Source organism: Acanthaster planci, linkage group LG04 (genome assembly GCF_054643075.1).
Source record: "Acanthaster planci isolate LZ-2023a linkage group LG04, COTS_SCS, whole genome shotgun sequence".
Taxonomy (NCBI): domain Eukaryota; kingdom Metazoa; phylum Echinodermata; class Asteroidea; order Valvatida; family Acanthasteridae; genus Acanthaster; species Acanthaster planci.
The window spans coordinates 16,870,244-16,895,350 of record NC_141780.1 but is presented as its reverse complement, the minus strand read 5'-3'; the positions used below and the strand labels follow the sequence as shown (position 1 = coordinate 16,895,350).

The 25,107-nt window shown below is 43.1% G+C and overlaps 3 protein-coding genes across 5 annotated transcripts in view; 2 read left to right on the top strand and 1 right to left on the bottom strand.

Moving 5' to 3' along the window:
* eefsec (eukaryotic elongation factor, selenocysteine-tRNA specific) overlaps window positions 1-3,570 on the top strand; it is a 38,924-nt gene extending 35,354 nt beyond the window's left edge. For both annotated transcript variants that reach the window (XM_087135195.1, XM_087135196.1), the window contains 3 exons: window positions 1,215-1,371; window positions 1,663-1,737; window positions 2,164-3,570. In XM_087135195.1, the coding sequence (XP_086991321.1) occupies window positions 1,215-1,371; window positions 1,663-1,737; window positions 2,164-2,294 (363 nt within the window). In that variant the 3' untranslated portion in view covers window positions 2,295-3,570. The remainder of the gene's footprint in view (window positions 1-1,214; window positions 1,372-1,662; window positions 1,738-2,163) is intronic.
* A 182-nt stretch (window positions 3,571-3,752) lies between these two features.
* On the bottom strand, window positions 3,753-13,605 carry LOC110974018 (uncharacterized). 2 transcript variants are annotated; one of them, XM_022225311.2, is made up of 11 exons: window positions 13,512-13,605; window positions 12,771-13,011; window positions 11,857-12,421; window positions 11,198-11,418; window positions 9,942-10,054; window positions 9,671-9,742; window positions 9,337-9,459; window positions 8,698-8,828; window positions 8,072-8,221; window positions 7,256-7,417; window positions 3,753-6,631 (listed from the first exon to the last, which is right to left on the bottom strand). In XM_022225311.2, exons 2-11 carry the CDS (start codon window positions 12,948-12,950, stop codon window positions 4,983-4,985), a joined length of 3,366 nt encoding a protein of 1,121 aa, XP_022081003.2. In that variant the 5' UTR covers window positions 12,951-13,011; window positions 13,512-13,605; the 3' UTR covers window positions 3,753-4,982. The 2 variants fall into 2 exon arrangements, with proteins under 2 accessions (XP_022081003.2, XP_086991319.1); XM_087135193.1 differs by lacking the exon at window positions 13,512-13,605 and adding an exon at window positions 13,300-13,443.
* Window positions 13,606-13,679: 74 nt separating this feature from the next.
* cog5 (component of oligomeric golgi complex 5) overlaps window positions 13,680-25,107 on the top strand; it is a 14,195-nt gene continuing 2,767 nt past the window's right edge. Inside the window, exons 1-16 of the mRNA XM_087135194.1 lie at window positions 13,680-13,842; window positions 15,952-16,091; window positions 17,058-17,170; window positions 17,463-17,532; window positions 17,770-17,890; window positions 18,149-18,279; window positions 18,697-18,862; window positions 19,340-19,452; window positions 20,336-20,413; window positions 20,616-20,697; window positions 21,242-21,422; window positions 21,672-21,833; window positions 22,632-22,731; window positions 22,829-23,002; window positions 24,010-24,113; window positions 24,513-24,650. Coding sequence (XP_086991320.1) covers window positions 13,806-13,842; window positions 15,952-16,091; window positions 17,058-17,170; window positions 17,463-17,532; window positions 17,770-17,890; window positions 18,149-18,279; window positions 18,697-18,862; window positions 19,340-19,452; window positions 20,336-20,413; window positions 20,616-20,697; window positions 21,242-21,422; window positions 21,672-21,833; window positions 22,632-22,731; window positions 22,829-23,002; window positions 24,010-24,113; window positions 24,513-24,650 — 1,910 coding nt within the window. The 5' untranslated portion in view covers window positions 13,680-13,805. The remainder of the gene's footprint in view (window positions 13,843-15,951; window positions 16,092-17,057; window positions 17,171-17,462; window positions 17,533-17,769; window positions 17,891-18,148; window positions 18,280-18,696; window positions 18,863-19,339; window positions 19,453-20,335; window positions 20,414-20,615; window positions 20,698-21,241; window positions 21,423-21,671; window positions 21,834-22,631; window positions 22,732-22,828; window positions 23,003-24,009; window positions 24,114-24,512; window positions 24,651-25,107) is intronic.

Genomic DNA, 25,107 nt, shown 5'->3' with positions numbered 1-25,107 from the left:
TATGCCACCAGCAGAACAGGTGCAAAATATTGTTTGCCCAGGGAAAAAACCTCAATTATGGCTTCCGATGGGAAGCTCGTTTGTTGGCGCCTTGAGCAAAATGGCCGACCCTGCCATCCCCCGTCCTTCCAATCATGAGATCTTTGGGGACCAGTGTCTTACTTTTTCTGAGTATCTCACTGATATTAATGTCGCTGTTTGGAGAATGCTGCAGAATTGCAACTGATGTTTTCACCAAGGGACGGGCGTGTTGTGTTGGACAGAGTTGAAAGGGCTGTTTTTTTTGGCCCATCATTTCTGGGATGATGACATACAGGCAGTCCACTAGTGCCTCCTGTGTTTTCACATCAGTTCTTTTTTTTTTTCCTACGCTAAAGTGGCTGCTAAAACTATGGCTGGTAATCCGTACAAAAATAAAAGATCAACTCACAAAGTGTTAAAAATCCCAAGCAGCTGTCAGAATACCACCTATTGCTGATCGAATACCAAATGAGAATACAACCTTCTGTAGAATTAATGGGAGAAATGTACATTTTGAGTGAATTTGAGGTATTTATTGAAAACCAACCAAAGGGTGATTTTTCTGCAAACTTTGGCCACCCATATAAATTGTGGGCAAAATGGAAGGCTGGATCGTTGTGCCACTTGCTTTAGTTTTGTTAAAATGAACAATCTAAAAAACACATAAACAGAAACTATGCATGTGGAATTAGGATTGAGTAACATATTTTACATTTCATGCTTGAGTTACAAATGAAAAAATTTGAGATCTCACACTGCTTCCATTTTTTATGTACTTGAAAGTAAGATTTCCTCCATGATAGTACGAGACTAATGCCAATGTGTTTCTAACCTTTAATAGAGATTTAGAAATTAAAAAAATTGTCAGATATTCTTTTGTAATGTCAGACAAAATGGGTACCAAACGTTAGGAGTTTGTTGCAAATCAATGGGCAAAGTGAACTTCATACCTCAAACATTATGTAGCTAAATATCGTGATCCTCAAAAAAACTCACGAACTATACACAGTATTATGTGGTTCAGAAGTCTTGTGCAGCCACTATTTTTTTCTCAGTTAGTTGATAAAAGTGCCTCACTTCTCCAACATTTGAGTAGTGTCATGCAAGGACAATGGTGAAGTAAAAAATGTTATTTCTTGATACGATTGCCTAATTATTGACTGAATTTTTTTTCATATTTGGTACATCCATAGATGATGGATGAGTACAGTATCATTGGCCGGTCCCTCTTCAAGAAGGAAACCAACTTGCAGATATTTGTTGGGCTCAAAGTTGAGCTCTCCACTGGGGAGGAGGGGGTCATCGAAGGAGGATTCGGTCAGAGTGGGAAGTTCAAGATCAGGATTCCTAGTGAGTAGAGTGAAACAGCTTCACCACTGACACCCCCCCCCCAAAAAAAACAGGAAAAAAAAAAAAAGTCATTTTGAAATCTGTGATGGCATTGAAGATGTCGCTACATAATATTAGGCATGAAGAGATTTTGCATGTGTAAAAGAAAGGAAGTGTGAATTGGGATTGATCATTTGGCCATATAAGAGATCCGAGATCTTTGTATATGATAAATGATTGATCAAACATTTAAGATCTATTAATGCTATTTCAGATTCTGATTATTTTGTCTTTTGTTTTCTGTCATCTCAGATGGTTTGAGGCCAGAAACTGTGCAACAACTCTCAGCGTCTGGCAAAAAGAAAGGAAAGAAGGCCAGCAAGGCAGGTGAGCGTTGCCAAAGATCTCAAGATTTTGACACCCCTGTGGAAGATGTAAAATTTTGGGAGAATGAAATGTGCAAATTTTATATAGTACATGTAGGTGACAAAACATCAGACTGAACTCGAGTCAAGTGAGACAGAACTAACTCAAATGGTCCCTTTGACCTCTGGAACATTTACCAGTGCTCTGATATTGTTGGAGGAATAAAATGCCTTGCCCAAATCATTTGGCTGTGGCTAGAATCAGCAGTTGTGGCTATAGAAGCTGCTTGCTAGCGGCTACAGTCAGTGTGTATAGACTCCTGTGGTGTCACTAGCCACAGCCATTTGATTTGGACAAGGCTGATCAAGACACAACTTCTCAAGGTTTGCATTACCAAACTGAGTTTGCCTCTCAATGTCTCATCATTTTTCCACCGTTCGCACGTAGAAGATGCCGGGGATGCGGCTACACCAGCTGATGATGGGAGCGAGGCTTCATCCAGACTCCCGCCAATCAAAATCAGTCTACGATTCAAACGCTATGTGTATGACCCGAAGAAGAAAATGATCCAAGCGTGACATTTGGCCGTAGCTTGGTCTTGATTCAAGTCCACAATTCAATGTTTTTCACATATTCCTCAAGCCTTGGGGCCATAATGATATTGAGGCCAGCAGTCCATATTGATGTGACCTGCCCCTGTCCAAAACTAGATTTAAGAAAGTTGTAAGAGCTGTTCGAAAAATTCCAAGGAAATTCATGCTTACAAGTGTATTTTCTGTTTCTACTTTTGATATAGTGGTTACCGATTTTTAAAAAAATTTTCCCTATAAAATTCAAAATTCTGAAAGGGGTTGAGTCCTGCCTGAGCAACTGCTGTTGAAAACAGGTTTAAATGTCCACAAGTGTACTGTTTTTAGCAATTTGTGATCATCAGTGATTAAGGAGAGCCAGCAGGAGTGACAAGTTTTATCAGACTGGGCTAGGACTCGAACCCACAACCAGTGCAGAAGTGCGTCAGTGTCAACAAATGGATACAACGGATTGACAATGGAGTGTCATTCCCTCATGGACACGTGTCAGTTTCATCTTTTTTCTTTATAATAATGGCCCCGAGTACTATCTTTTTTTTCTTTGTAATAATGACCCCAAGAGTACTAAAGTGGTACTTAACATTTTTCGGAGCCCAACAGTGAATCGCTGGGGGGTTTAAATAAGTCTTTGTGTTAAGGCTTGCATTCCCCGGGCTGCTGTGAAATGAACATCCAAGGACACAACCGACCACTGAGTAAATGCATCTCTAATCTGTGCTGAGCTGCTTTATTGGAACTCTGCGGGGAATGTAAATGAAAAAAACATATGGCTTGGTCATCCTTGGTGAAGTACGTCGGTGATGTGGGATAGACGTGTTTCAGTTCTAGAGATTGTCAGCAGTTTCTCAGAAGTGGAGATTATAATGTCACTAACACATCACTCTAATAAAGCAGTTGTGTTCATTTTATGCCTCTGCGACTTTTTCAAATAATTTTCTTCCGAGCATCTGCCGACTGTTATTGTCAATCATTTCCCATTGTTTTTAATTATTAAAATTCTAAAATGCAAATGGTATCTTTTGAACGTTTGCTATTTGTTTTGATTGCTTACCAGGTCAGTCAACTCAAGTTACTTGTTTTGAAAATATTTCATTTGAAAGTACGTGGAAAAATCAGGATGTCGTTTGTGCAAAATCAGTCACGTATTGAAATATTTCAATTGGTAATTAAATTTTGTTTTGCCACATTTCTGTTTATTTTTGAAGTTTAAAGGATTTACTTTGAATCGAAATAAAATGTATTTGTAGATTTTATACCAAGACAATTGTTTCATGCATTGTTAATTCTGAATGGGGTAAGGGTTGGTGAAATTTTTAGTGATTACAATTTTTGAAAACTTCTGAATGCAATGATTGGAATAATGAAATAAAATACTGCGATATTGAAACAAACTGACTTGACACATTCCTCTGCCAAAACAAACATACACTTTTACTAACAAAATCCTTGTCACTAATTCTGTTTTCTCAGATAAATTCAACCTTAGATTTATTCTTCAGATATAGTTAGCCAAAGAAAAATGTTGCGCAATTATAATCTGCAGACTGTACTAAAAACAAGCAAATATTTCACCCTTTTCAGCGGTCAACAAAATAAAATACAAAGTCTGACCACTTCAAAATAAAGCCTTCTAAAAGTAATACTACTCAAGTTCATAGCTCGACTAAATACGTACAAAATAAATGCATTTTGTGGGGAACATTCACCTGCAGATCATCCGTTATGGGAGGAGTGCATTGTGAATTCAAGTTGAATGAAGATTACTTTTAGTGCAGATAAATGTAAGTCGTGTCAAACCTGTCCAAAAATTAATCAAAGTATAACTGACTATAACTATAATTAGGTCTCTCTGCACAATTCTGTGCTTTTCAACGTAAGTATGCACTGAACTTAATTTGCTTGTTGCATCAAACCGCATGTGCATGGATAAAAGTAACAAGGCTGATTTTTAAGACCAAGACCTTCTCTACATTCTGTGGTGATCCTGCAACCTTTGTAACCTCTACCTTTAGATCCACAATGTTAAAGCTTCAGATCTGACTTGAAATAACTTTAATCTATCATTGGGAAGCAATACAGTTATTCTAGGAATTGTTAACGGTTTTTACTGAAGTCAAAATATCATTATCGCCCGTCATACGTTCGCAATGCAAGTCAGTGGACAACTATATTTGGTCTAAAGACTGGAACAACAGAATCATTAATCTTGAGAGCTACTGGCAAGACAGAAAGGCCCTCGGGACCTTAAATATCTAGAATACAATAGAAAGTACAGGAATGTCTCATCGTTATCAAACTACATGTATGACAGCGATTTTCAAATGAATGTGCACAAAAAGTACTTGCACAAGCACCTCCCTACAAGAGAGACCTATCTACCTGAGACTTTGGCATACTGCTGAACATGCACTAAAGGGGCCCCATCAGAAAGTATTTGGGGGTTTTATAGTGCCTCAGTGCATAGCTGTGCACAGTGCTAACTGCGAACATGTCAGCTACAGTAGAATTATTCTGACAGCACCTTTTGCTTGCCAAGCAGCTTACTACCAACTAAGGTGATATATGAAGTAGATAATGGGACTAATGCCCAGTTATTTGTGCTAAGTTATTCACCATGGAATACAGAGTTTCCTACTTCTTTGCAGCGGGGTGGAACTAGACCTCAGTTTGTGTTGTTTATTCAACCTCCATGGTATTCGCAATCTGCGTGATAATCTCCTCATTGATAGCTACCTCCATATTGGCTCCCACGTCCCCTCCAACCCCCTCTTCGTAAGTCATTTGCTCCAGAATGTCCTGTGCTGTCAAATTCTCCTCAGTGACATGATCCATGACCGCTTGGTCCGTTCCAATATTCATAAGGGGTGGCCTCCCGACGTTGGACGCGGGAGGGATGAAAGCCTCTTCGGTTTCTGTCGCCTCCTCAAAGTCACTTGTTGGAATGTTGACCTCATGTCCGACAGTTTCATCTCGTAACAGCCAATCTGTGTCCATGTTACTGGTCATGTGACTGACTCTCTCGTGGGATTCAGAGGTCAGATTGTGTTCGTGGTGCTGCACTGTTTCAGCAGAGTGGTGAGTTTGAGTGATAACTTTTGGGCTGATGGAATTTCCAAGTGATCGAGTTTCTCCAAAGTTAGAACTGCAAGTAGTTTCAACCGCAGCTTCGGAGATTCTGCTCGGCACCTGGGCATGAGGTGAGATAACGATGACCTTATTAGACCCTGGTGTTTGCAATGTGAGTGGGTCAGCATTCCCACGCTTTCCAAGGTGATAATGCTGACTCCGTTGGGGTGATCTCTCCACCTGTGTTCTTTGATTGTGGGCAGTTGTAATAACCGCAGGGCCACTCAAAGGAGATGCACTCGCCACCTGGTCTCCCTTTTGGCTCATTGACGATGATCCTGGGAGCTGCTGGGGTGACGGCAGGACCACCTGGCGCATCGTTGTAGCGGTCTGCTGGGGATTCGGCCTGAGAGTCCTGACAATGATCCGAGGGGCAGTCGGGGGATTATGAACTGCTGGGCCGGCCTGCGAGAGATTCTGGGCGGGTTGCGGACTCCTTGGGGGTTGGCTGGAGTCCTGTGAGGTAGGGTCAGGCTGCACAGGGACTTGGATGATGTTCTGGGTACCGTCTGGGGAAGAGATGACAAAGATGTGGGTCCGCACGACTTTCTTAGCCACTCCGGCACCTGCTGCCGATGAAGGTACCTCTGGAGTAGGAGAGCTGACGGGTCTGGGGGAGGAGGGCTGCTGGGGGACGGAGACGATAAACCGTCCCATGGGTGTGTTTATGGTGCTGATGCCCCTGCTCCCAGGTAATTCAATGCCCTGGTTTTTGCCTTCTCCTGCCACTTGTCTCAATCCTGCCAAAGATACCTGCCTGAGAGAAGGATTCGCAGGGCCTGAGGAAGGTGACGGCACAGCTCCACCTGAGGTGTAGGGTGGGAAGTTGCTTTTAGTGGCCTTCCTTCTGGCAAGGATGATTTCGCGCTCGCGGTTCAGTCGCTCCAGTCTCCTGGAGGCATAGTCTGGGTCCTCCATGGAGCTCCTTTTGTATGGGCCTTTGCGTCTCCTCTGGGGCTCCTCGACAGTGAATGTCGTCTTGACCTTGGGCTGTCTGCCAGAGCGCGTTGGCTGGCTGAGTATGGTCTCCATGTCGATCTCATCCTCGCTTCCATCGCTCTGTCTGGCTGCTCCATCCTTGGCCATTTCTCCCTCTGCATCACCAGCATTGACATCTTTAGAATCCCCATCCCCACCGGCTTTGGCATCCACATCATCGTTGATCAATTCCACGTCAGAATCCTTTTCTGCGTCCTCATCTACAAAGACGTACGCACACAGAACTGTTCACTTTCTTGCTGTTCTTTAAATGAAAGCATAGAGCTAGGCCATGCCTTGATTACTTGGCTGCAGTTTGAAATTACATGTCTCCATAGGTAGTGGCTGCAGACATTACCACAGACTTGCATGTAATACTAACCGCAGCCGAGTGATTCGGACCATGACCACACCTCACAGTCCTACTAAATGTTTTTCTTTGTTACAGCCAACATCTCGCCATGGGTATTAAACACGAGGACATAAATAATAACAAGATACTCGGGAAGCAGCAACAAAAGGGTGTATTGAGAGAGATCATTTGTAGCAGAATGATGACAAATTAGATAACCATCGATCTCCTTCAATCCAAATGGAGGGAGAAGGGGAACTTAAGTGAGCCCCGTACCCTGTCATGCGTTCCACTTCAAATACTTCTTATTATAAATCAGTCCCCGTCAATTTTATCTAAATGAACGGAACATGGAGAAACACTACTCTGTAAATAATTTGCTGCATTCAATGAAAAGTGTGTATACTACATGTATTTCTCGCATTGGTTGCCAATAAGAATTGATGGTAACAGAAATATATTTTGACCTGGCCTGACCCCAGTGTACCGGTACCTTTGATCTTTCCCTTGTTCTTGCCTCTTCCCTTGCCTCTTCTCTTGCCGGTTGATTTACTCTTTCCCTTCTCGTTACTCTTCTTCTCCGCATGATTCTCTAGTTCCGAGTCAGAACTCGGCTCCTTGTCAAACAGCGACATATCCAATTGTTTTCTCTCTCCTGAGTCCAAAAAAGAAAAATGTAGGTTATGAAAACTAAATACTGACTTGGGTATTTTGTTGCCTATCTGATAAATAGGCAGTGGAGTGTCGACTACTGGGCCTGCACCCTGGTGATACAAGATCATGTGATTTACTTCTGACTTACAGGCTTAGAGGCATTGCCTTAGAGGCAATGTAAACTTTGGGCGACATTGCTGGCGATCAGCTGTTTCAAACAAGGATACCCTATGCCATCCCTAGTCTCTCCCCTGGTATTCCTTCAACTGTGCTGGATCATGATGCAGGATGACAAGTCTCATTTCAGTACCATCAACCAGTTGACGTCAGCACGTTCAGACTCCGTTATCAGAGTTCGGAATTACCTGGTGCCTCGGCGCTATCACGGCCCAGGCCCCCAACAGGAAACCCCAGGATCATAACTCCAAGCCCTCCCCTCATTCACCACATTTGGAAGAGACTATCTGAGACTTTTAATTTTGAAATAAAATTGAGAATTCTCTCTTCCTGAATAAAAACATGGAGCACCCCACTGTTTAGTCACCTATTTCTATCCCAGTGTGACTGCGATCTACCCCTGAAGATTGCCTTTTATAGTTGGAATCACATTTCATTCAATCGAGTGTCCTCATTTGAAACGAAACCATCAACTTACTGATGGCTCTGTCGAGTCTCTGACGGTTCAACCGCTCTTCTCTCTTGAACTTGTTCTTGATCTGCTGTCTGGTCCGCTTTGGGAACATCGCCTTGATCATTGAGAAGTCTGTGCCGACAGCACTCAGAGCTCTGTAGAACTTCTCAGTGTCTGGACGTGACAGAGAACAAGACAGGGAACAGCTTTGGCATGCGCTAACAGTCACAGTTTTACAACTTGTAACCGCACGAAGCGGTTAACTGGGTACCTTTTTTTTATTTCTGTTCCTTATAAAAAAAATTTTTTCCTGCACTTTAGTTGTGAACAGGACTCTGGATAAGGACATCTTCTCGCGAAAGCTTTCAACTTCTATTTTTTCTATGACTGCTCTTGTTCATGTTAATCACCCGTTTCATCCTTAAAAACAGATATCTGAAGATGTAAAATGCAATAAATAATCTATAAATGCCATACATCACTGCATGAGAATTGTAAAATGAACTCCATGCTTGAAACAGAAAGTGGTTTTTGTCAAAATGATGATTCTTGCTTTCATTTCTCCCACGCATCACATTCTATTCTGGCTGTGCTACAACCAAGGCAGGTGATACCTGAACGGAGTCAGCCGGTCCTCCTAGTCTACCCACCTTTTTGACTCCAGGCTGTGGTGTGCTTCCTGTCTCGGAAGCTGGAATAAGTCGTGCGAGAGAACTCCTCCTCCACGACGTCGCTGTCCGACAAGTGAAGGTTCTTGGCTGGAGAGGCATCCTTCACAAGACTGCGGGTGAAGAGATAAGAATAGCGTGTAAAATATGGCAGGATTCGCTCATGAACAGTCAGCGGTTGTCGGTTGCGATGGTATTATTCCGCAATGGGCTTGACCAAGGTGTAGTTTCAATTTCGACCGAAAATAACAGCCCTGTCAAGATGCCATAATTGTGATCATAAAGTCTTCATTTGCAACTACAAATTTCATGTTTAAATGGGCTGCACAATAAGGATACTAACTACAATGCGGTCAAGCTGAAGGCATGTAAAGGCAACTAAGGTAGCCTCAAAACGATCCGCATTTGGCCATGGAATGCAGCCAGAGATAGTAATTGGTGATTTCTGCACTGGGAGGAAAGCCACAGAACCTGGACAAAAGTCCTCGTGGCACCGGAGAGAACAAAGAACTCTACTCACATGGTCAGAGCTTGGAATCGATCCCAAGACCACAGTGGTGCCACCTGTGCCACCCAGGAAGAATAATAATAAACGGTTTCTCTCTTTTTTTTCCTACTCACCTGGTGTTATCTAGTATAATGGATCCATCAGGACCAATCTTGACCTGAGGAGCAAAGGGGTCAATGTCTTCTTCCTCATCATCCTCCTCGTTCTCAGAGTTATGAGCGCTGCTATTGACCGAACTGTGGTGCCAAAGAAAAAGGTTGAAATGTTACACACTGAACAAAATTATTCTCAAATATGGAGCACATTTATGACACAGTGGGCAAGGATCCAAGACTTTCCACATTGTGTGAAAACAGAGAATTCAATAAATGCACCGAGGTTCAAGACACCATGCTAGGGGAATAAGACTGCACACATTTCTTATATCAGCTCATGCTAGGTACTCACTTATTAGCACTGGCAACATTCTCTGTCATGATGGTTCGCGGAAACTTCTTCTCTTTACCGGCTGGAGTATTTCTGCGAAAATGTTAGACGAACAAAAGAAAACACATTTACAGAACTGTAAACCCAGTGAAACAATAGCAAAACCACTGGCAGATTCAAACTCAATGTAAAGTAAAACTTGGATGAATTCCACACAGTCCTGATCTGGCAAATCATGCCGAATCAGAAAGTGGGGATTTGGAATGATCGGAGGGATTCTCCAAAGACATACTTCATGGGGCTTGTCTTGGGGTTGAAGTAAATCAGGTCGCTCATGGTCATCTTGCTGCGTTCCGGAGGTTGTACCTTCTGCTTGACATAGTGACGTCTCCGTCGGGACGGAGTCTGACAAAATAAAAACAATTTGAACGCGATCACTGAGGCGATTTCAAGGACAGCAGAAAATTGATGTTTGATTTCTTGAAGTGGGTTCAGATTTTTTGCTTGCATGAAACTGCGGGCTACTCCCAGCCTGTTGACTGTTAAGAGCAACCAGCCTATTGACTGGTAAGAGCAACCAGCCTATTGACTGTTAACAGCAACCAGCCTATTGACTGTTAAGAGCAACCAGCCCATTGACTGCAAACAGCAACCAGCCTATTGACTGCTGACAGCAACCAGCCTACTGACTGCTGACAGCAACCAGCCTATTGACTGCTAAGAGCAACCAGCCTACTGACTGCTAACAGCAACCAGCCTATTGACTGCAAACAGCAACCAGCCTATTGACTGCTAACAGCAACCAGCCCATTAACTGCTAACAGCAACCAGCCTATTGACTGCTAAAAGCAACCAGTCTATTGACTGCTAAGAGCAACCAGTCTACTGACTGCTGATATCAACCAGCCTATTGACTGCTAACAGCAACCAGCCTATTAGTTGGGCTTTCAATCCCTATATGTACTTAAAATCTGGGCCAGTTCAGCACATCTTACAGCCTAGACTGAGGGAGGGAGGTAGAATGCCTCCAAGGTTTTGGCTTTTCCTTGGAGTATAAAATGCATTTATTATGAATACATTTGTGATTTTTCAATACAAATCAATGTGCAATTGTGTTGTTATGGACATTTATCCTTTAAAGGCTCATAGGCGCATGGAGCACATCACTGAGAAAAGATGGCCGACCTGTCTTGGAAAAAGAGTTGTTTTGCAAGAATGGCAAGTCCAATTTCATAAAATTGCTGCCAAAATGATCATTACGGGAAAAGCCCCGGGAGGCTTGGCTTGAAAACAAAAGATGCACCGCAACGATACTGCAGTGATACTGCCCCCATGGCTCTCTTAGGGTTAAATGCTCTTGTTGTTTCACTAAGAATAAGAAGGTTTCCCATTAACATTCTCTCCATGCTAATTCAGTTCCTGTGCACTGCTGACTCATAAGCATTTTTGTTGCAGGATTTTTAAAATCCAGGAAAGTTTTACGCCAGACATTTCTTCAATTCAATTAAGTTATGATAACTAGAACAGTGCATTAAACTATTTGCCCACCTCAGAATCTATACGGTCTTTCAACTCCCGAAGTTTCTTTTCGTAGATGTTCTCTGAGCCCACGGGGTGCTTTTCTGTGACACTGTCGGTCCGGGCAAGGGTGGGTCTGAGGGGCGTGGTTGTGGAAGAAGGGGCATGGCTGCTCTGGGAGGTGACTGTTGCGGGCAGCGATGGCTCTTCGCTGCGATTGGGGGCCTCTCTGGTTGGCTCCTTGTCAGGTGCTGCAAAACAGACATGTAGAGGTGAAAAAGTGACTAGATCTCACAAAATGAGTCTGATGATCATCTTGTCTCAGTAATGTGACATGTAGCTCTCAGTCTTTTAGTTTTAGTTTATAATTAAAAAGAGAAAACTGAACTTTTTGCTTTGATGTATCACTACATTGAACATCCTGAGGACAAGGAATAGTGCCGATGAAAAAATGTTTGGGGTTACAAATGATTTTCATTTTTCATTTTAAAGCATTTTACTTTATCTCAAAAGTGGGTCTAGGGAATTGCTACTCATTTGTTAGGATAAGCCTTTTGGACATGCTAATTTGGAAAAGGCAACACTTGTTTCAGTACTCTTCACTGGAGAAACATTTAGAAAGTGACGAGTTGGCTGAATATATAAAAGCAGGACTACAGAAGAGGGATGGCTTTGTCCAAGATACGTACTAGGGGTGCTTGACGCTGAAGCACTAATAACTCGCTGCACTGGAGGTGGGTGTAAAGGAGGTCCCATCTCACCAGCTTCTGGCTCTGGCCTACTGCCGCCTGCTCTGCCCACTCTCCCCCTGGCTCCTCCCCTCTCTACTTCAACCTCGCTATCCGGGGTCACACCACGGGCCCTGGCTGCAGTTTTGACCGGCAGGGCCGGGCCGGACCGCAAGCGTGGCTGCCCCAGGTTTGGGACGGCATTGATGCGCTTGCGACGGACGGTGGCAGACGACTTAAGCGGGGATTCGGGAGTAGACTTCAGTGAGGGTTTCGCCGGGTGTTTCGTGGGCGACACTGGAGTGGGTTGATTGAGTGCGCCCAGTGAGTCCTCCACTGATGGCAACGGATCTGGTTCTCCTTGAATGTCGTCTTGCTGGCGTTTTTCTCGGTCCTTCTCTCGCTGTCGCTGCAGTGACTTCGGCTGTTGCTGCTTGTCTGCCTGTTTTGGTTTTTCATGATTCAATTCTTCCTGCTGCTGCGTCTGCACTTTTGGTTCTTCTTGGTGTTGCTGCACACTGTTTACCTGGAAACCCCAAACAATGACAAGAAGGGCAAATAAAATTTTCCACAAAAGTAGAGTGCTAAACTTTGAATGACAATCATGCACACAACAGGTCCTTTCGAGGATAACTTTTGTTGAGATGGTCTCTTTTCTTCGTCAGTTTGTTAGGGCCACGCGGGAGGCTAGAAATCTGTTAAAATACACAGAGACTGTGTCAGGTTAATGGGGACTACTACATTTAGTTTAAAATTTGACATTAAATATGAATATTTAAAATAGGTTCACAATATGGGCTAAACTTGTCCATGCAACTCCTCAATTGAGTTAATATTCAAAACTGCCCTCTCTTTCAATGATGGTAAGAGCCTACCTGAGGTTTGGAAGGTTGGGGTATGGTTGGCTTGGTAGATGACCGGAGCCCTGTCTTGGGTTCGGCAGCCTCGGGTTTGGAGGCAGTTGGATCCTTGGCCTTCGACGCTGGGGTTGTCACGCTCCGGCGCGAGGCAGAAAGGTTGATGCTGGGGCGAATCTTGGCTCGTCTCGTACTCATGGCAGCTGGGTGAAGTGCTTATTCGCACATTCAGAGAAAAGTCAGTCCTCCTGACTCTGAACTGAAAGGAAAATTCCACAGCTGAGAGGTAAGACTCTGGAACAGTAAACGACATGCTAGGCCTGAAAAATGTATGCAGAGTGCTGTAGGCTTACCAGCACAATTGACACTGATTCAGTCTACATGTAGCTCACATTATCCACCGCAAAATTCTTACCTTTTTCTGTCAGCTGGTGTATTGTAATTTTCCCATTATATATGTTATATAAGAAAGAATTAATTTTAGCAGCCATTTATGTCATGATCAGATAGATGATGCAACAGTAACAGTCAAGACACCTAGACCTACCACTGGTCCTTACGTACGAACAGTCATCAATCAATGTTGCAGGGTTCGGACTTCAGACAATTCAGAGTCAGCTAACTGGACAAGCTGGAGTTTTGTACACTCATAATGATGAACTTTAATTCTCACTTTTTTCGTGTATACTGGCTGCTTAGAATAAATCAACACGATGTTATTATGAGGAAATAATGGTGAAAATAAATGATAAAACTAACCTCAGAGTCACACTGTTTCGTTTGCGGTGTCACTGAATTTACATTTTACTGTCACTACAGTACAGCGCTATCGTTCAATATAAATGGCGCCACCATTTGCTCAATCCTAGCAAGAGTTGGCCGTTTTCTATATTTGTAAACGCTTGGTGGCGCTGTATTCCATAATATGACACGTTACTCGCTCAGCGACGATAAACAGAAAGTGGTCTTCCAAGTCTCAGATAATTCGATAATTACTCTCTTTGTTGGAAAATAAGACTGATGACGTGCACATCTGTATAATCTGTAGTAGAGATGGACCCTGAATTGCAAAAAAAGTTGCAAGAGGACGGTGAGGATTGTTTTTGTAAACTCTTAGAACATGTAGAACTAGGCCTATACTTGCTGACGAGCACAAGCTTGACTAGGCCTGTATGGCCGGCATTAGTCCCACACGTACACGTAGGACTGTGGTGGCTCTCTTTTACAATCTGTCCTATATCTGTCGCCACCACAGCCTACTTCAAGTATGTCTTAAATGTCTGAAATCGAAACTGCTGGATTGTCGCAAACATTGAATCCTATATTCCGAAATGAGAATGACTGGACAATTTTACATGTTTACTTAGGCCTACTCCTGCATATTCCTCAGAGTTTGGACTATATGAACACCCTAAAGCTTTCCCAAACTGTATATTTTCCGATTATGGCACCTTGATACCTGGGCCGGTAATATTTATATGCTGACCATCATGACCATGGGCGGCGCCATTTTAAAAAAACAAAAGCAGCGCTTTTTGCCCCGGAAGTCTAGGCACCCAGTAGGTGCCAAGATGCATACTTCATGTTGTCATGGTACTGCTCATTTGCGCACGCACTTTGCTAGTGTACAATATGCCCACAGCATGTTTGTGGAGCATGATACAGTGACATGCATATTTAAGGTCATGAAGGTTATTCAAATTTAATTTCACCCCTTCCTTGTTTGTCTGTCATGCAAGGTATGACAGGGAACCAGTTTTGTATGGTATAACCATGGAGGTAGTCTACCTCCATGGTATAACCTAACTATAGCACCTCTCGGGTGCCTTGAAAGCTTTACTAGGGTGCTCATATAAAAGATCAAACTCTGAGGAATACGCCGGTGTAAGTACAATTGTCGAGTCTTTCTCATTTCAGAAGATATTAGGATTCAAAGTTTGTGACAATCCTGCAGTTTGGATTTCAGGCATTTAAGACAAGCCTTGAAGTTGAAGTAGGGCTGTGGTGGCAACAGAAAAGAGACAGATTGTAAAAGAGAGCCACTACAGCTCTACATGTGGGGCTAGGCCAGCCTGGGCAGGCCTAGGTCTTCAAGTTCAGGCATGGATTAGGGAAGAGTTCCATACACGGATGCTAGTAATTCTTTCCTACAATGATTTACTTGCCATCAGAAAGCAAAAAATGCCAGAAAAGCTCAATTTAGGAGGGAAAAAACCATGTTGTTTACTTAGAAAACATTGACTTAGAATTATTCAGACCAGTCCCATAGCCTAGGTTTGTGCACCTGTGCACAGGGACAGGGTGTCAAGTGGCATCTGTATGGAACTCTTTCCCTTTATTGCCAAATGCCGTGCATGTTCATGGTCAATTGGTATGGTCATGATGGTGGGCATTCTTAGCATGACATGCAGTGACGTTTGCCCTTTCCTACGGCCTTAGTTGTGACCTTGTTTTAATGTACCGCTATGGGGCAAACCTTCCCTTTGTTACTATTATAAGAAAGCACTGAAGAAGTTCCAGAATGTCCGTCATGTCCATGTTGTGAACAGTCTAAGTGTCCAAACTAGTGTCTAACCAAATATGAGGGCGCTCCATCATGCCCATCGTTTCTGTTGTAGACCGCATGGGTGATTTTGCACAAAGGGGGAAAGGCATTGTAGGAAGGAAAAAGGAGCAATGTTTCAGGCAGATGAGTGTGCATCCCAAGTGCTGCCAAATGTTAACACCTTCACTCACTGAACATTTAATGTTAAATGAAGAATATGGAACCAACTTCACACCAGTCATGTTGCTAGCATTATTGGATATCATTTACAATCCAAATCATCCCTTCTCGTTATAAGTTCCTAAAAATAATTCAAGTTCTGCCACCCAGCGCCACCAGCCGCAAGACAGAATAAGGGCAATGTCATGGACGCTGACCATGATTGATCTGGCCTCTATTTTTAATCATGAATGACCTCATTTCATTGAATATCAAATTTGTTTTGACCCAAGTATGTTAGATATTATTTATGTACCCATGTTTGCCCAAATTATTTTCCTTAGTTTTACCAAGGACTTGTTAAACTTTACCTCCAGTGTATACATGTTCCTTCAAAACATCTGAACATACTCCTGGACAATGTACATGTTGCATTTTACCTTCTTTTGAGTTCTCTCAAGTTTTATAACATCTTCAATTCTGCCCTTTGTTCAGAGACATTACAGGAGTTTCTGCAAGATGACTTCAACGTCCAAGAGCACACCAACCAGGTCATGCAGAGCATGGCCATCACTGAGCAGCTGTCGAAACTCGCGGAGGGGATCAGTCTGTTGGACAAGGAGCTACATGCACAGGTAGGAGTGCTAGCTGGGCATTGTGGGTCAAACCAACCTGTAGTGCATGGGTTGTGGATTTCATTCTCCGCTGATTGATACCAGGGCCCAAATAGAAATTGTACTCTGAGCACATATTATGTGCCGAGCAGAAACCATCAGGGGAACCAGCTGCAGGGAGTATGGAATGTATGACAGTTTGGATGGCAATCTGTTTCTGCTTAGCAGGTATTTTTGATGCCCAACAAAACTCTGCACTATGCAGCAGCTGCATGATATCAAACCCAGAGTCTCATGCCAGAGCTGTGTGAATAGCCTGGCCATCTAATAATGGAAATGTCAGAATTTTTAGCTAAGCTTTGATTGCGAAGCTCCATTTTTGATCAGGTGCTAAGCTCCGCATTCTTCCTTCTCTTGCTTAACCTTACAGATTCAGGCTTGTTTTGATTATGAAAATTTAACCAGAACACTGTCATACGTAGCAAAGCGCTGCAGGTGTACAAGTTTATAGGACATTGCTCCACTGGGTCATTGGTACTCTGTACTTAGTAGAACAAACTGCAAACTCTCTGGGTCAATGAGAGCTAAACTCTCAGCTAGCCTGTTAGATCCACTGGCAACCTCAGACTCTTACCTTGGGGAAGTTGACCTGTTAGATGTTTATGTTTGGCAGGCTTTTCTCTTGCCCAGCCATTGTGTATAGCTGTGTTGAGGAGGATTTGCAGCTCAAGCATCCAGTAGGAAACTGGATCTAGGAAACTGTACACTGTTTGCACATCATACTTAACCTTAATACTCAAAGAGAAGCCAATCAATGAACACAGTTAGTAATGTTAACAGATACGTAAGTGCGGCCAACAGGTTCACTCATTATTGTCCACACTTTGCATGCACAAACTGCCACCCTGGTATGGCACCATTCAAAAGTGCTGCATGTCCGTATGAACTGTTTGATATAGAAAAGTGGGGTTTTTTTTGGCTCTACAGGTTTCAGCTCACCATGAAGACTTGCTTTCTCAGGCCACTGGCATTGAAACTCTAGAGGGCGTTCTTCAGATGATGAATACCAGGATTGAGTCACTCCAGTCAGCTGTGGAAAGGTCAGACTCCTTTCCATTCATTTTGGAAGATTTGAGATGATGAAGAAAGGCGGTTTTTAGCTTTTGAAAAAAAAAATGGAGAAAAGTTAGAAGTGCCAGGAGTTTTGTAAATAACAATCTTTTCCTTGGGCCTTTTAGTTCACTCATGACTGGAGCCTGTGTTTCTTTTTTTCACACCTGTTTGTTTGAAATGTGTGATTGCTGCTCACGGATTTGAGTGGAAAATTTAGGGGAATTGTAACCCAAAATGTAATTGCAAAAGAAGAGTAATTAAGAAATCCTTTTTTTTCAGGATTCAAAATAAAATTGTCGAACCTTATAACAAAATAGTTGCCCGAACAGCCCAACTACGGAGACTTCAGGTAAGCAGCAGACTCTCTGTCTGATCAATTTGATTTAATAAAATGTCTAGAGATTTCTATAAATGCTATTCTCATTATGTATTCTTGAGGACAGTGGTAGCTCTTTTGTGTTGGGTGGTCGGAGGCCCTAAACTATATTTCAAGGTCATGAAAGAAATTAAAGGTACACATGTATTTGTCAATAGAAGAGAAAGAAATATTTGATAATGATTTGATTGAATGTAATTATGCCTCCAGGAGGCTTGTGACTTGCTGCGACGGATTATCCGCATACTGTATCTTAGCAAAAGGCTTCATAGCCAGCTACAAGGAGGAGCTAGAGAGATCACCAAGGCAGCACAGAGCTTGAATGAATTAGGTTAGAGCTGTCTGACCCTCCCCTTTTCCTATCTTCACCCACTTCCCTTCCGCCATCTCTCTCTCCATCTCCACTTCCTTCTATTTCCCCGTCTCTCCTCCCTTTTCCCCATTCCCCTCAAGATCTAGCGCGGGACAAATACGAAACTTGCTCACATTAGCATCATCCAGTTTTCAAATTCCATTGGTCAAACAGCCAGTTTTATGCAGCAGATCATCGTGGTATCAGTGTTGATGACTTCTTCTCTTGATGTCTCAGACTTCCTGTATCATGGAGTTGATCTGAAGGGAATTGAAGTGATTGAGCAGGATACGCTGTTTATCAGGAAAGCCAGGCGGGATGTGGAGAGGCAAGCTCAAAAGATGCTCCATCAAGGGACGGAGACGCAGGTAGAGAAGAGACAAAATTGCACCCACTTCTCGTTAATTTGAGTCCCTTGCAGTGAAGGGATCTAGACCCTAGAAGTTAATGTCTGATAGGGTAATGGTGTTGGCGCAATGGGTCAATATGCATAATCACCCGATTGCTTTGTGCAAATGGTTGATTCTGTAGTAAATCTATAACTTTGCTTCACTTTTTTGGGGCTGTCTTTCACAGCTGTGAATAAGAAAGAAAGGTTGATGGAAGAATTATCAAGAAATTGAGCAAGAGGATAAGTGCAGATTGCCCAAAGTGATAATTCTTTAAAATTGTCAACAACATTTTGAAAAACACAAGACGAACAAGATAAAGAGAGCCTCTGGCATACTGTCTCGTCAATCAATTCCAATAGTCAATCATCTAGGAATTGCTGTCAAATTCCTCAGAACCAGACCCAGGTGGCCACCTCCCTTCAAGTCTTCCACAATCTGGGTTGTCTCCATGAGACGGTGGACCGCATCGTGGATGAGAGCCAGGAGACTGTTAAGAAAAACATCCGGGAAGCACTGGACGTGCAGACTCCGATTCATTCCCAGTTCCAGCCTGGCAGAGGTATTAAAGCTGACTGAGCCTAGGCCATCACGTCTATGGTAGTGGTTGCAGCTATTTCACATAGAGTCGTGTGCAATTTCAAGCCGCAGCCAAGTAATTAGGACTCTGCCTTTGTCTTAAAGCAAACATGAGCTTAGAGGGGGATCCATCTGGTCTGGGCCAATGTCAATTTGGTTACCAGGGAAAATCAAGCAGTGGTACAGTCAACAGACTCAACCTGGTCATACTTCTTTATTCATTTGATTCCTTTTTTCTCTTCAGTGATTCCATAGCAAAAGAAATCTTTAAACTGCAACGTCTGTCAAAATCCACCAGGGTTTTTAATGATTTTGCAGGATTTAGGAATTAATATTGCCATATCATTCAAATCCAACATGGTAACTCAGCACATTCTTTATACCTAAAAAAGACAAGTCCCTGGTAAATTTTTTGTTCGAAGACACATCAACTATCGATTATGACTGGTGTCCTTGGCAGGAGGTCCAGGCCGGGCATCAATGCCTACCACCGGCAACACTGCTACCTTCAGAGCAACCCTCTGGACAAACCTGTCAAAGCTGATGGATCAGATATATGCAACCTGCGGACAGGTAGGATTAAAAATATTGCCCCATGCATATTTCTCTGTCAGTTTGCCAACCTACGCCCAGAAAGCCTTTGTCAGATCAAGTTAGAGTGAGACTTTTTTTTAAATTCTACATACTCCCGGAGAATTGTTAATTGATCTTTGAAAATCGAGTGTTCAAGCACGGGGCAGGAACTTCACCGAGGCATCAGAGGCAATTGCCTTGATGCAACTGGTCTTTGCCTCAATGCCTCTTGAAATGTTCCTATTGATTTTCTAATACAAGTGCCCTTTGCCAAGGAGAAATTGCCTTGCCCTTCAAGAGCGAAGTTCCTGCACTACAAGTATTAACCACTTCCTATTACAAAAGAAACTATGATGAACCATGTTTTATGAAATGAGATGTATTCCTTAAACACGGCTGATCTTGACATTAACCTTAACCCCCAGGCCCTTTTTGTGAGAGATCCTCCTCAATCCTCCAGAATCCTCCAATTTTGGGGTTGAAAAAATTGGATTCTCCCTCAACCCTCCGAAATCCTCCATTCTTGGAGGTGTGCCTACTACCTCAATCCTTCAAAATCCTCTGACAATTCCTGTCATTATGTTGAGGCAGTGCAAATAGCATTTTTGAGCTGTGTGGTTGATTCAAAAGAAATATCGGGCTGAATCTATGCATGACTGAGCAAGAACAACACAAGGTCTAACCCACAACCTTAACTCGTGGTATCCTTTGCAATTGGCCATGCACTTTTGCCATTCATCCTCAATCCTCCAAAATCCTCCAAAACCGCCCGAAGGATTTTGGTTGATTGAGGAGGGTGAGGGTTCAAGACTACATTTCATGTGCGCCTTGCTCACATCAACCAACCCGTCAGGGTCTTGTATGATGGTTTATCTGTTGTCAGGTACAACATCTCCAGAAAGTTCTCTCCAAGAAGAGGGATCCTGTGACTCATGTCTGCTTCATGGATGAACTGAAAAAGGTCAGCAATCAAGTTCCAAGTCACTCTGATGACTGATAGCCTTAGACTATTTGCCTCTGTCAGATTCTCCTGCTTAAAGTACTGCTTTGAAGGTGTTATTGGTTGAGTTTCTGCGTCGTTTTGTGAGGAGGATGAGTCGCGTGTGTTTTTCCTTGCGTTTTGAACAACTTTGACTGATGGGTGTGTTTTTATGTTTGCTCAGGAGGGTCGGACTGACATCATGGAGTCATTCTGGAAATCGCTCACTGACACACTGAAAGGAGAATTTGCCGGGACAGCAAATGGTGAGTGCCTTTTTTTCTCTTATTATACTCTTAGTTTACATGCAACCAAAGCCAACTGAACAGATTTAATCTTTGACGTATATTCAACATGGAGTGTTTACGGTGATCTGTGCTATAGAGACACTGTTATCAGAACAGTGACAGCCATCTGTTTACATTTCTCCAGTGCACCTTAAGCAGAAGCGCCTCCTCGTCAGTTAAGTGGGAGTGTTCATTTTGTCGGTCGTGTCATGACTGTAATGTGTGCATTTCATAGTTGATTTTGAAGCAGTGAAGGGCAGTTCTCACTAAAGGAGCCGCCGTTGCTATGAAAATTGCACCCTCTCTTGGTCCGGCTTTGGGCTCTTGCATGAGAGAAACTTGTGCAAAGATCCCAGCTCTCGGTAAACAACAGCCATCCAAAATTGTAACATTATCTCAACATGTCTATGATAATGCATACATTGATTATGCTCCATTTAGGCACACACTTGCGTTAGCACAAGCAAACCTTGGTCATTCAGCATCCTTATCACTTCATTCCACTTTTATGCTATCCCTGCAGCCTCTACATTCGTGAAGCAAGCGTTTGAAGGAGAATACCCAAAACTCCTGCGACTCTTCAACGAGCTCTGGAAACGCCTTCAGCAATTCAGTCTAGCTACGCCCACTGCTGGAGGTGACCCCGCCTACCTGCCGTCGCCCAAGGCAGAGACATTCCCTGAGCAGGAGATGGAAGAATACAGGTAAGCCAAGCTGTTAAACCCGTCGGTGTTACTTCTTTTTTTAACAATGACTTTCATTGACTCTTAGTAGGGATATGTATAGAAATTCATACTCAAACCCACAACTAGATGTCTTAACTACCTAACCACCAAATATGCTAGGTTCAAGACAAATGAGCATAGGGTACCCTGCCAGACTTTATCTACTTTTGTTTCTGAATGGCTACATATATCCAGCACGTCAATTCTTTGTCTGGTGATGTTATCTAGTTCAGAGAAGGCCTTGAAGGAGTCCCTCTCTACGTTTGAGAATGCCTACTTGACACGGTCGTTGTCTCGTCTCTTTGACCCCATCAATCTGGTGTTTCCCAGCGGAGCGTCCAGCCCACCCTCTGACGATGAGGTGGAGAGTATTGCCAAGTCCATTGCAAGGTAAAAAAATACACGAGAAATTCACAGGAATGATTGTAAATACATGTGATGTACATATTTTTGTGTGGCAGTTACAACAGATTCCTGGATCAGACATTTAGAAGCATACAAGCAGAAAAGAGTGCAGTGGTTTTCACCAAAGATTATATAGCGCCGCGTAGCGGCGCAAGATGGGTATTTCAGCCATAAAGGTGTTATCACCATGGGCGCCATTCGAGTGTGAACGTTCATGTGTGTGCATGCCTGTCGCTGCGCCTGCGCATTAACAGGCACTGCGCAGGCGTAGTCCAACCAGAATGGCGTCAGTGTGATAACGTTTTACGCATATTCATGGTGAAGTTCCCCATCTTGCACCGCTATGCGGCGCTATACGATCTTTTGTTCTCATCCTGTAAAAACATTTTATTCTGTGAGCATTTCATTTTCAATACTTAATACATAAACTTCCAAATATTGAGAGTAGCGTTCATTTCAACGACTAATTGGGCCACTCTTTTGTGAAAATAGCTTTGTCATTAGTTATAATGCATGGGAACAATTTCATAAGTCGGGGGAAAAAACAGCTGAGTGCAGAAACATTTGACTAACAGCGAAAGGACATTACCTGCCAAACTTTAATGTGATGTGCTTTGCTTTTAACCGGTTCTCTGATTCTTTTTCCTGAAAAGTTTTCTTCTGAGTACTTCTACTTGAAATTTGAGCCAAGCTTGGTTGTCGTGTCTTAAAATTGACACCGCAGCCCTAAATATCAGATGCGATGTAAATGAAAGTTTTGTATTATATTTGGTTTGTCTCCAGTGAGTTGAACGTTGCCAGCGTGGATACCGGTCTGAGTTTATTGGTTGCCCGCAATGTGGCTAAGACTGTTAAACTGTACTCTGCCAAGTGTGAACAGCTGGTAAGTATAACTGTCAAATAATCAGAGAAAGACGCAAATTATCTTGAGTTTGAATATGAACAGTGGCTTTTATTTCATTCATGATTTTTACCTCCAGCTATCCACTGACGGTGAAGCGACCCAGGTCATTGCTTCACCGACCCCGGGCCAAATGAGGAATGTGGCTGTCGTCAACTCCCTCTTTCACTTTCACCAGGCAGTCTGCAAGGTTGTGGACAGTATGAGCAACTTCCCTGGTCAAGCTGTGCAAGTTGTACAGCTAGCACTGCAGGTGAGTGGATAATGTGGAGAAGTGGAAGTGTGTGGACAGTATGAGCAACTTCCCTGGTCAAGCTGTGCAAGTTGTACAGCTAGCACTGCAGGTGAGTGGATAATGTGGAGAAGTGGAAGTGTGTGGACAGTATGAGCAACTTCCCTGGTCAAGCTGTGCAAGTTGTACAGCTAGCACTGCAGGTGAGTGGATAATGTGGAGAAGTGGAAGTGTGTGGACAGTATGAGCAACTTCCCTGGTCAAGCTGTGCAAGTTGTACAGCTAGCACTGCAGGTGAGTGGATAATGTGGAGAAGTGGAAGTGTGTGGACAGTATGAGCAACTTCCCTGGTCAAGCTGTGCAAGTTGTACAGCTAGCACTGCAGGTGAGTGGATAATGTGGAGAAGTGGAAGTGTGTGGATAGTATGAGCAACTTCCCTGGTCAAGCTGTGCAAGTTGTACAGCTAGCACTGCAGGTGAGTGGATAATGTGGAGAAGTGGAAGTGTGTGGACAGTATGAGCAACTTCCCTGGTCAAGCTGTGCAAGTTGTACAGCTAGCACTGCAGGTGAGTGGATAATGTGGAGAAGTGGAAGTGTGTGGATAGTATGAGCAACTTCCCTGGTCAAGCTGTGCAAGTTGTACAGCTAGCACTGCAGGTGAGTGGATAATGTGGAGAAGTGGAAGTGTGTGGACAGTATGAGCAACTTCCCTGGTCAAGCTGTGCAAGTTGTACAGCTAGCACTGCAGGTGAGTGGATAATGTGGAGAAGTGGAAGTGTGTGGATAGTATGAGCAACTTCCCTGGCCCAGCTGAGCAAGTAGGCAAGGTTGTGGATAGTATGGGCAATGTTGTTGGCCATCCTGTGCAAGTTATACAACTGGCATTGTAGGTTATTGGCTAAAGTTGATCAGTTTAAGGTTGTGGTTAGAATCAGATATCTTTGTTGTAATTAAAAATATTTTCATTGTTTTTGGAAGTAGCTTTCCATTAATTTTTAAAAGTGGATCTTTTGTCTGTCATTGTTAGGATATCGTGGCTTTGATGAGTAATGCACTCAAGCCACTGCTCAACTCCATCTTTGATTCCATTGAGGCAATCATTCTCACCATGCACAATGAGGACTTTAAGGGGTAAGTCTCTACAAGCACACACCCATAAAATGTGGTCATGGTGATTGGAGACTTCAATACTGATGATTTTGTAGAGCACTGAAGGAATAAAAGGCAAAAATTTAGAGCATTTGAATCCTAAAGTTAAAAAAATGAATATTGACAAGCCAAGCCACACTAGCAGTCTGCTTGAGATGAGTTGAATATGATGTTTGAAATCTTGAGCCAACACCTCTGAGGAACTAATGAGCTCTATACTGAGATGAACGATGCCACAACCAAATCCGTTATTTTCCACCGTGCACACTTATCAAGTCTCAGCCAAACTTTACATCATGGAATGTTTCCTCTCATCTCATTTTACTTTGTTTTTGTATTTTTGCCTGATTTCACGATATTGGGAATTTTGTCTCCTGACAGTGGACAGCCAAGTGGATCAGGCAAGGAGGCTGTCGATGCACCATGCTCTCTGTACATGAGGGAGCTGCAAGGCTTCATTGCACGCGTACAGATTGACTATCTAGCTCCATTCAAATGCAGCGACTTTGTCATTGACAGGTAAGGATACCGACATTTACTCCACTTTGCCAAGTCCTTCAAAATCCAGTACCTGGTTTTGCAGTGACAAATTCGATACAGTTCAGGGCCTGACCCCCAGTTACTGAGCTACTTAGGAGAACATAATGTTTATTTGTGTGAATGTTCTGGCTAAGCATAAATTATCAGGGGACCAGCTACAAGCAGTACAGATCACAAGGTACTTTGGTTGGTACCCTGTATCTGTCTTAGCAAAATATTTTTCTATACCATTTAACTTGTGTGCTTATTTCAGTTACACCATGGAATGAATAAGCCCTGTTACTTTAGATGTTCATGGGACTTGAGGAGCGCAGATTCCAATCAAAAAGTATTCGATGTGGATTGGAAATACAGTAAAGGAATTGTTAAGAATTGTTATGGAAGTTATTTTGTTTTAAGGTTTTTACAGACTTTTCTTTGGTCATTCATGCTCCCT